Source organism: Mus caroli, unplaced genomic scaffold, assembly GCF_978045245.1.
Source record: "Mus caroli unplaced genomic scaffold, Mus_caroli_1 scaffold_2, whole genome shotgun sequence".
NCBI classification, from domain to species: domain Eukaryota; kingdom Metazoa; phylum Chordata; class Mammalia; order Rodentia; family Muridae; genus Mus; species Mus caroli.
Genome location: NW_028227257.1, coordinates 105,751,738 through 105,762,762, shown reverse-complemented (window position 1 = coordinate 105,762,762; position 11,025 = coordinate 105,751,738). Strand labels below are relative to the sequence as shown.

General features: G+C 47.1%; 1 protein-coding gene across 1 annotated transcript; it reads left to right on the top strand.

Annotated features, from left to right (window-relative positions):
• Positions 1-8,880: 8,880 nt before the first annotated feature.
• On the top strand, positions 8,881-10,701 carry Hoxd13 (homeobox D13). Its single transcript, XM_021156705.3, has 2 exons — positions 8,881-9,652; positions 10,451-10,701. The coding sequence occupies exons 1-2, from the start codon at positions 8,881-8,883 to the stop codon at positions 10,699-10,701; spliced, it is 1,023 nt and encodes a 340-aa protein (XP_021012364.1).
• Positions 10,702-11,025: the final 324 nt, after the last annotated feature.

Here is an 11,025-nt window from a genome sequence, read left to right as displayed (position 1 = left end):
CTCAGCTTTCTAAAAAATGTCACAGTGGCCTGGCTGTCCCGTCTTAATGATGGGCTGCGCCCAGGGCTGATTCTCATTCAGCCCCAGCAAGCGGCTCTAAATATTATTATCTCTTTTGGAGGGAGGCGGAAAAAATTGTGGGATGCCAGAGCGAGGGAATGACTGGTCAAAATGACCCATACATCCTTCCGAGTCGGAGATGTCATTCATCAAAAAGTAGCGCCCGCTCGTCATTAAGGTACGAATGACGCCGTTCGAATAATCATTTATTGTAACAGGTTTATAAGCAAATAAATACACGCTCCTGTCAGTGGGTAATGAAGGCGACTTCAGAGCAGACAAATAGATCCAGGTAGGAGATGAGAAGACACGAGAAGTGAGGAAGAAGGCTCCGGTCCTTTGCCCGCTCCCAGCCAGTTCTGCTCGCCCGGGGGTTTGGCCTCGGGGGTGAAATTGACAGTCTGATTAATAGAGCACGCTGCGGCGCATTTCCCCCTTCATTTAGGGGCATCATTACGCTCTCAGTTTGCTGGGTTGCCCCTTAGGTCCTAATCATGCAGCGCCTTCCTCATTTCTCCACGAACACAGATACGTGTTAAATAATAGATAATGCTTTGATTTTTTTCCAGGGTAGATATTGAGAAGTTTTTGTTTTGTTTTGTTTTGTTTTAACATTTACAAGCTGGGGGCGTAAGGGGGGCGGGTAAGGGGGAGGATACAGGAAGAGTTGCGTAAGAAGACCTCGCGCCCACTCCTGTCAGGATTACTTATCTTTCTGTTTTAAGAACCAAATATTAATAATAAGTATTTTATTTAACAAATAGGATCCTGATTTCTTTCTCTCCTTACTTCTTCCTCTCAGTCTTGATTCACCCCTCCAACACACACACAGAGAGAGAGAGAGAGAGAGACAGAGACAGAGACAGAGACAGAGACAGAGACAGAGACAGAGACAGAGACAGAATATATCTTGTAGACTTTTGAAAATGCTTTCTTGCTACGTGGCTGGGGAGGTACATAGGACCCATGCCGTGCCTCCAAGCGGAAATCATTACATCTTCTCTTATTTTCTACCACTGTTTGCAGGCTGACTTCTGAACTCGAAGACCTTAGATTTTTGTTTTATAATCTCGCTGATGGATAAGCTTCTCACCCTCGCATTCTCCCTTAGGGGAAATAAACTAGACTGGAGGATCTGATAGTAGAATTTGACAGCTAACTTTAAACACAATCATGATTTACCGTACCATAGCTCCCCCTTCACAGAACCCACTTTTTAAAATTGCCGGCTTTCTCCCACCCTTCTCAAATAGAGGAATTTGTGGTAAAGTAACTGGGTTTCGGGGTCAAAGTGGAGGGAATGGAATCTCCTGCTGCCTCCCTTCCTTTCCCACTTTGTTCTTCTTCCACCTCTCCATCCTCCCCCTCCTCCACCCTAGTCCCTTACCTGTGGCCCCGGGTGTTCCTGGTGCTGACTGGGGGCACAGAGAGTCTCCAACCAGCCTTGCCTCTTCTCCTTCCCGCCTGAGGCTGGAGGCTGAGCCTCTTGGCGATAACTTTGATAGTCATAATGACGCCGGTGGCAACCATTTTAAGGAAGATCAATCTTCACTCAAATGCGCTCATCTCCTCCCGCGCTTGCGCCCCACCCTGCCTGACTCAGATGCGTCCTGCCAGTTTGCCCGCCTGCTGCCCCAGAAGCAGAGCTTCGTCCGCACTGGCGAGGTCCACGGAGGACAGGGACAGGACACAGTGGTTTAGCGCGTGAGCTTCCGAAGCAGCCTAGAGAGCCTGGCAGTCTGGATGCTGGTCTCGGGTTTTGCATCCTGGTCACAGCACTAACTCAGACCCTAACCCGGGCCCCCCTCCTTCCCGCCTTGAGACACACCCAGCATATTGGGGTGTGTTAGGGGCAAACCTCTGATCTAATTGCCCATCTGTCTGTTGGCGCTTTCTTTTTAACCTTGGACCCATTGGGGGCGCGTCAGGAATGTAAGGGGAGGTGAGGTGTGAAATATATTTATATACATGTGTATACATATATAGTCAATGCCAAAAGTTTTTCACCTCTTCCTCTTAGCGCCAACTTATTTCTACAGGCAAGCTTGCTGGAAAAAAAAATCCCACCTCTTTAAAGTTGTAAGTAGAAAACTGCATAGGCTCGCAGGCTCAGGAGAATTGTCTGGTGGGCGATGACCTCCATTTGAGAACTTGACCCAGCATCCACCTTTGCCCCTGTCCCGGCGGCTATTCTACCCTAGTGGTCACTCAGTTCCTGGCACTTGCATTGTCCTCAAGCAGATTTTTGGCTACCTCTCTTCGCTAATCACACGTCCAGCTCTGCGGGCGCCCCCAACTGCTTCTCAGCCAGGACGCCCAGCTCCACCGGTCTAGGCAGTCTGGGCCCCAGTTTCTCTGGGAGGATCCTGCTACCTAATCCTTCTCTACCCAAGGGACTAGAAGAGAATCTTTGGTCTAGGCTAGGCTCCATGGGGGGCCAAGACCTTGGCAGCAAGTGGTCGCTCAGCCTGGGCGGAAATCCGCCGTTGCCTTTATTGCTGTCATTTGGCGCCCCCATCTGTTTTCCTCGCGGTTTCAGCAGCTGTGAGCTGCTTTTCTGTCGCAGAAACCTCAGTGGCCTAGGGAGATTTCTTACCTTCTTCTACGACCCACCGCCTCTGGTTCCAAAAGCTGGCCAAGTATGACTCCACTCTACTGAAAATGAAAAAAAAAAAAATCATTTCTCCGCGACATCTTCATTCATTGGTGGTTTTGAAACTAGCTTGCACCTTTTAAGTAACACTGATACTGCATTTTTAGGATGTCTATTGCCCCACATATACTTGTGATCTTGTCAGGGAAACTATCTCAGTGAAAAACATCCATAACTTTCACTGGCCTTAGCAGACGGTAGCATTTCACAGTGACTATTCCATTTGAATAGTTAATGTTCCTTTAGAACATTACCTATTACTAGTAATAATATTGACTAACTTATATAACTCATTTAGTATACAATTACAAGTGGCTTTTTACATGGATCTACCTTCTGAAGACTAGAGAACCCCTGGGGAATTGCCCCCCCCCATTAAGGAAACTTCCTACACAGAGAGCTTTGATAATTGTTCATGGTTTATACTTATCTCCAATAATGCATGTCATGGGGGTTTGAAAGTTTTGCATAACCGCTTTTTTTTTCTTCATGTTACCTGTCTTATTTAAAGGCAGGCCTACCTCAAAAACATTACACCAGTGGAGGAGAGAGAGAGAGAGAGAGAGAGAGAGAGAGAGAGAGAGAGAGAGGAGACTGTTATATTTGTTGAAAAGAATAGTCATTCCATACCCTTTCCAGAAAGGAGAGGATGAAATTAGAAACGGACCCCGTTTTCAGTTTCTGATATCTTCAAAGTACCATCACCAAGAAGAACAGGAACACTCAGACAAAAATCTAACCCAAACCCCATGCCTTCAAAGGGCATTTTCCACCTATGTGAAGGGCATGCCAAAATTTTAAGATTGGGAGTGAGGTGACATACAGGAAAAAATTTCTCTGTATTATCCAAAAAGAACAGTTTTGCTGGCAAGAATGATGTAAACAAAGCAAGGGCATTTTCTTTTCCTCCTTTTCTCTTTCTTTCTTTCTTTCTTTCTTTCTTTCTTTCTTTCTTTCTTTCTTTCTTTCTTTCTTTCTCCTGGGGTGGGGTTAGACTGCCAAAATAAGTATTTGTTTCTTGTAAACAGTGAACATTTGACCTGGTGGAAGATGCCAGCCACCCGTTCTCAACCCGTTCTCAAGTAAGTCTCAAGCTCGCTGGAGAACTGGGAGTGCAGATGTTGTGAACGGGCAGTAAACACCTGCAGAGTCTGAGCTGCGGGCAGGGCATGTTTTTCTTTAGGCTAAGTGTGGTCTTCAGGACCAGGTTTCGATTTATAGGAGAGGGTAAGGGTTGGACTAACCAAGCCAGTCTTCTAGGCTTCCTGCTCCCATTTCTCCTCAGGCAAGACTCTAGCTTTCTGCCTCGCCTGGGTCTGCCCACTTATTTTAGTTTTCCTTCTCCCCTCCACCTTCAACTCCAAGTTACCCTAGAATAGTTGTAAGTGAGGGAATTGGTGGCTACTTTCTTCCTGGACCCCGAGGCTACTCAGATTTGCCAACTGCCAGGAGTTTAATGTACCCTCAGATCAGACCCAAGAACTTGCAGGGACATCTAGCGCCAAGCGCGGGGAACTGCGGTCGCCTTTCAGGGATCCAGAGCACACCACTGGCATCATTTGCCAGTCTCTCAACTCCTTCTACATTTTTAGGCATTTTCCTGCCCTTCACCCGCTTTGCTTTGCTGCTCTGCATAATGTGGCTTGCCCGTGGAGAATGTGAATTATTTGAAATGGTAATAAGCTTCTATTTGGCTCATAGAATTAAGCATTTAGCAAGTTAGAAAAGTTGTTTCAAAATGTCAGATAAAATAGCAAATTGAAATCTTGGCTTCTATTTAGGAAGAAAGAAAGAAGTTATTCGGTCCTCAAGCCCTGGTCCTACCTTCTAGAACTCTCTAGAAAAGCTCAGCATTTCTTTGGAAGGGAAGACCCTGCCTGTTTCCTACAGTCCACAGTTGGAGGAGTTCTCTTCATCTCAAATAGGGCCCTGCTGTCCAGTGGGAGGCAAACTCAGGATTTTTTTAAAGTCACCTGGTATTTGGAGGAGGGGGGTGTCTGTTGTTGCCTGAGATTTTCATTAAATATAGACTAATTTTGTTGCTAAACCCAAAAGGATTCCACCTTTTAGATTTAGAAAATGCCCCAAACACAGGACATCTGGCTGTTGCTAGAACCTGCCTTATACACAGAATGTTGTGATTCTCTTGGGGTTTGCTTCATATTTTGTTTGCTCTGTTGTTGTTGTTTTTTTTTTTTTCTCAGCCTGAGTGAAGTTGATTATTAGCTAGGGAGGAAAAATTAGCTCCAGAGCTGGCAGACAGACATGGTCAGGAACAGTAACCAGCCAGTTCTTCCCAACTTAAGACCCTGCTTCTAAACTGAGCCGTTTTCTACTGAATCATTGGTTTCTCAAAAGTTAATTAAAAGGGTGTTCTGTATTTCCTGGTTGTGATCATCAAGGTAAATACTTTCAAAGGCATCTCCCACAACCCTTTTCTGACAGGATCCTGCCATCCTGGTTGTAATCATCAGCAATTGTGTTGTTAATTGAGCTCATTGCTGTCTTGGTAAACAGGACACTTCAATAAGTCTAAATCATAGCCTGTATCCATTCATTTTTCCATCCCCAAAACAGATGTACAAATTGTGAGATCTACAAGAAAGAACAGAGGCTATGTCTCCAGCACAGATTCAATACTCAGTGGGGCACTTGAGGAAGGAAAGAAGAAAGAGAAGCAAATGGAGAGACATGGAGGGGGTTTGGGACAGCAAAGGACATCATGGCCTTTCACCCAAATCAGGAAATGTAGCTTTTTTTTTTTTCACAGAACAATAGGTAAGTATTTGGAAATTATTTTCATTGCTAAACTCTTGCTTATCCCTTTGTTAAGATTTCATTGTGATGCTGCCACACAAATATAGGGCTCACCCTGTGCTCTTGAACATCTGAAAAAAAATGGTTATAAGCCTGGCATAGTGGTTCATGCCTGTAATCCCACCCCTTTTGAAAATTTGAGGACAGCCTTGGCTAGAGAGTGGGTCTATGTCTCAAAAAAAAAATGAAGGAAAAAAATAGATTACAATTAAATTTCAGCTTGAATAAAGTTTGGACACAAGATATCCAAGCTAAACGAAAACATTTCTTCTTATTTAACCGCAGCGTCCTCTCCATACCTGCCTACCACCCTGTAAACTACTAACACCCTAATTTTACCTCCTAATCAGCCTCAGCACTCTGGCTCAATAGCAGTGACTCCCCTGGGATCCTGGGATTTGGAGTTCTACCTGTGGGCCCTCTCAGAGACCTTTTTCTAGTATAACCTACGTCTGCATATTTAACTTAATTTTTGTTTGAAGTCGCAGACAAGCTGGTGATAGAAAATGATAAAATTCATTATTCAAAACTTTCTTTATTTCTGAATAACCTTTGAAATTGGCAGAGAAACCCTAAGTTCTACAAGGGCACCACAGAGCATGATAGGGAAGAAGATTGTATCAAGAAGTCTTAGCCCAAGCATTAGCTCCTATATTCTCCCAGTCAAGCACAACTTATTTTCTTGTGTGATAATTTAAGCTAAGGTTGAGACTGCAGTTTCAAAATGTGACAATTTTTTGTTTTAACTTTATTTTCTTCAATTTAAAAATACAATGCTTATCAAATGTACTAGTCAGATTTTTAAAAAATGGTACTGAAGCCCAAAGAAAACAAAACTACTAAATTGTTGAGTTTTAGGAGACTGAGGTGTGTTGGTTCTGGCTATTTCTGTTTAATTTGTTTTTAAAAACGTTTCAGTAAATGTTTCAAGCCATGGGGGCGGGGTGGGGGAGTATCAATGGCCGCAAGTTGTTCTTTCTCTGTGAGTAACAGCAAAGGAAACAAGGAGAAAATAAAACATCTCATTGTTACTCTTTTTCAAAAGCTCAGAAATACTACTACCTGGCCCTTCAACTGCAATCCAGCTTCCATTCTAACTTTTGTCCTTTCTCAAGTAATCAAAATTATCGCGATAAACAAATTACTATCCATCACAACGCTGCAAAAACCTGGAGAGACCCTCTGGGTTTGAATTTGACCATGACCATGTCTAGGATTTTTTAAAGTTATACAAAAGTTATACAAATTCTTTTACTTTCCAGTACCTCTTATAACCTACCCCCCATCCCCTTATTTGAGCCTTTTATGGTTACTGTGGTTTTTGTGTCAACACTCTCACACCATCAGCCCACCCTGCGATGCCAGACCAGACCAGGCCCAGAAGGACCTTGCTCACTCCTTTTCTTCTTTTCTTCTTCTTTCTCAGAGCTTATTTTCAGAAGGCAGTGGCGCTGAGTGACAAGCTGGACTTAGTATTGCACGTTTAGGGGAGTGATTTTCTTAAAAGATAAACTGGTCTGAAGGTTGATAGTACAGCATCAAACTGGCCCACTTTGATGCTCACGCACCCACCCAGCACTCTTGACTAACCAAGTCTAAAATAGCTCTCAGGAGACCGACCTAGATTCAAATCAGGGCTCAAAAGGACGACCCGACCCAACTCTTAAGTTGTTAAGACTCTGTGAGAGGAGGTGGAAATACAGAGCGATTAGAGCCGCCCTACCTAACTCTCTATCTGGTATTAGCTCCTCCGGTAGTCACAACTAGAGCCTAGTCTATCCCTATGAAGTCCTATGAACTCGGACTGCGCCTGTCACCAGTCCGGACTTTACTTGGGGGGGGGAGGGTGGAGAGAGAGAGAGAGAGAGAGAGAGAGAGAGAGAGAGAGAGAGAGAGAGAGAGAGAGAGGAAGAAGAAGGAGGAGGAGGAGGAGGAGGAAGAGGAAGAAGAAGAAGAAGAAGAAGAAGAAGAAGAAGAAGAAGAAGAGAGAAAAGAAAAGAAAGGAAGAGAAAAGAAAAGAAAGAAGAGAAGAGAAGAGAAGAAAAAAAAAGAAAAGAAAAGAAAAGAAAAGAAAAGAAAAGAAAAGAAAAGAAAAGAAAAGAAAAGAAAAGAAAAGAAAAGAAAAGAGAAAAGGACACCCTCTTGACGTGATACACTCAATTCCCTGCTGTTGGCAGCCTGGAAAAGGAAGCGAAACAAAGGTCCCTGGGAAAGTGAAGTTTTCAATTAATTGGTGTGAGTAACGGGTGGGGTGGGTGGTGGCTGCAAAAAGCTAGAGGCCGGTATGCTGTGGGCGAGGCGCAGAAGATTCGTGGCACTCTATTGAGTGGCTTTCTCCTCCCGCGCTGGTACAGAGTCTTTTGGGCTGGGCGGGAGGAGGACAAGCTGAAGCTAAGAAGGCCAGCCGGGCAAAGTGACTGCCGGCTGGCCAAGAGCAGAGACGTGAACCGAACATCTGTGGACTTTCTAGTTGCGCCGATTGTCAGGCTTGTGGCTTCGAGATGAGCTCTAAGTCTCTGATGCTGCCCCAAGACTGTTTCGTGAGTATTTTTGTGGGCCGATAGTGCTGTATAGGAAGGATCTACTCCGACTGATGTCCTATGTGTGGAATACTTTTACCCGTTCGTTAGGTATGTTCAAGGTAGGAAAGATGAGCTGTCTCGAATTTGGGGTGACGAGGTAGACTAAGGAAAGATGAAGCAACAGGTTTTTAAAAATAGAATTGCTCGGTTTTCTCGTCGTTCTGCTCATCTCTGTCCTTCATCCTCACTTTGGTGTGCAGCTCGAGGAGCCAAAGAGCAGTGGCAAAAACAGCGGTTGCGGAGATGAAGCGCAGGCCTCGGCGCCCGCCTCGCAGACAGGCCCGAGATGGGCCGTCGCGCACTCAACTCGAGGGGGTGGCTGCAAAGCCAACTCCTGGGTCTGGGGGAGGGCGGGGATGGGAGGTGGGCCTCCCAAAGGGCTGAAGAGGGGTGGGGACCGGGTGGGTGGGTCCAGCCGGACCTGGGCTGGGAGCCAGGCTCTCCCGCGCCCCCACCCCCACGTGTCCCGGCGCAGCCAATGGCAGGGTCCCCGGCCGGCGCCCTCGGGGCGGGAGGCGGCCCCCTGACCGTCCCAGGCCCCCTCCCAACCTGAACTTCGTTTTTATAAACGTCCCGCGATGAGCTAACCTGTTGGAGGGCGGGCAGGCGGGCGGGCAGGAGGCGGGAGGCTCGCGGAGGGAGAGAGGACGGGAGGGAGAGGGCGGGAGCGAGCGCGCCGCGGAGCACAGCGAGGAGGGAGGAGGCGCAGCGCGCCATGGTGTCCTGCGCGGGGCCGAGGCCGGGGCCCGGGCCGGGCCAGGCCGGGCCATGAGCCGCTCGGGGACTTGGGACATGGATGGGCTGCGGGCGGACGGCGGGGCCGCTGGGGCGGCACCGGTCTCCTCCTCCTCCTCCTCCGTAGCAGCGCCTGGCCAGTGTCGCGGCTTCCTGTCGGCGCCGGTGTTCGCGGGGACACATTCCGGACGCGCGGCGGCGGCGGCCGCAGCAGCGGCGGCGGCAGCGGCGGCAGCATCAAGCTTCGCTTACCCAGGGACCTCTGAGCGCACTGGCTCTTCGTCGTCGTCGTCTTCCTCGGCTGTGATCGCCACTCGCCCCGAGGCTCCTGTGGCCAAAGAGTGTCCCGCGCCAGCGGCCGCCGCGACCGCTGCAGCACCGCCGGGCGCTCCCGCGCTGGGCTATGGCTACCACTTCGGCAACGGTTACTACAGCTGCCGCATGTCGCACGGCGTGGGCTTACAGCAGAACGCTCTCAAGTCGTCCCCGCACGCTTCTCTCGGAGGTTTCCCGGTGGAGAAGTACATGGACGTGTCGGGCCTGGCGAGCAGCAGCGTACCGACCAACGAGGTGCCCGCACGAGCCAAGGAAGTGTCCTTCTACCAGGGCTACACAAGTCCCTATCAGCACGTGCCTGGCTACATCGACATGGTGTCCACTTTTGGATCCGGGGAACCTCGGCACGAGGCATACATCTCCATGGAGGGCTACCAGTCCTGGACGCTAGCCAACGGGTGGAACAGCCAGGTGTACTGTGCCAAGGATCAGCCACAGGGGTCCCATTTTTGGAAATCATCCTTTCCAGGTAGGAGCAACGAAAAAAAGGGAGGGAGAGAAAAGAAAAGCCCCTATTTAGGAGTGGTTACTTATATTCCAGGCCTGACCAGGTATAACCCACTAGAAAAGTTTGTTTAGTTTCTGTGATCTCTAACTTTCCCAATTAAAAGCGCCTCTGCTATGTTTTCCTTCCCGTGAAGCACAAGTGTTTTTTATCCACTAAAGTTCAAGATCTTCTACCTTTGCTGCTTTCCCCCTTCCTCTTTCCTCTTTCCCTAACCCCATCCCCCTCCCTTCCTCACTCCCCTGACTAAAGAGGTTTCTGAAAGGTGCCATAGTTGGGTCCCGTGTTTTCAAGTGGGGTTCCAATGACCACTGACGCTTCTTAGAGCCCATAAACTCCCAAACACAGTGAAAGAGATTAAAGCTTGAGTAAAAGATCTGAAGTGTGTGTGTGTGTGTGTGTGTGTGTGTGTGTGTGTGTGTGTTTGAATGTATGCAACTGGCAATTGCAGAAACTGTCCTTATGAGCTTCCCCCAATAACCAGACCATAAAATCACAGGCTTGTTAAAATGCCGGTTTGAAAAACCATGATGATCCATCAAATTAGCCTTTGTCTCGAAGTGCAAATAGTCTTTCTTTAATACTGTGTAAATAATATGTCTGTGTAAATAATAATAAAGTATAAACAATCTCATTTTCTTTATTCCCTCCCTTCCCCTGCCCAGTACTAGCAAATACACAAACGCACTCATATAACACAACTCAAAGCTTAGGTGTTCCAAGTATCCAGGCTAATGTTTCCCCTGCTGTTGTTTATGCTAGGAGATGTGGCTTTAAACCAGCCGGACATGTGCGTCTACCGACGGGGAAGGAAGAAAAGGGTACCTTACACCAAACTGCAGCTCAAAGAACTGGAGAATGAGTATGCCATTAACAAGTTCATTAACAAGGACAAGAGGCGGCGGATCTCAGCTGCCACGAACCTTTCCGAGAGACAAGTAACCATTTGGTTTCAGAATCGAAGAGTGAAGGACAAGAAAATCGTCTCCAAGCTCAAAGACACTGTCTCCTGATGTGGGCCAGGTTGGCCATAGACAGTTTAAATGTGTTCAGTTGTCTCCAAAAAATACCTTTGAAAAGACTTGAAAATGTATTTAATTTCCCTCCCCCTTCCCTGCCTAGAAAGGCAAGCGTTGTGAATCCTCCCCCCCCACACCTTGACCTTTATCTGGTTCTAAAACTTTTTGCTGCCCAATCCAACTTTGTAATTCTATTTCTTACTTGCTTATTATTGGTTTTGTTCTTGTCTAGGCTTGTTTTTATAATTTTTAAACATTGTTTCTCCCTCCAGGCCAGTATGAGAAAAAAAAACTTGAAATATTTTTTCAATAATCCCC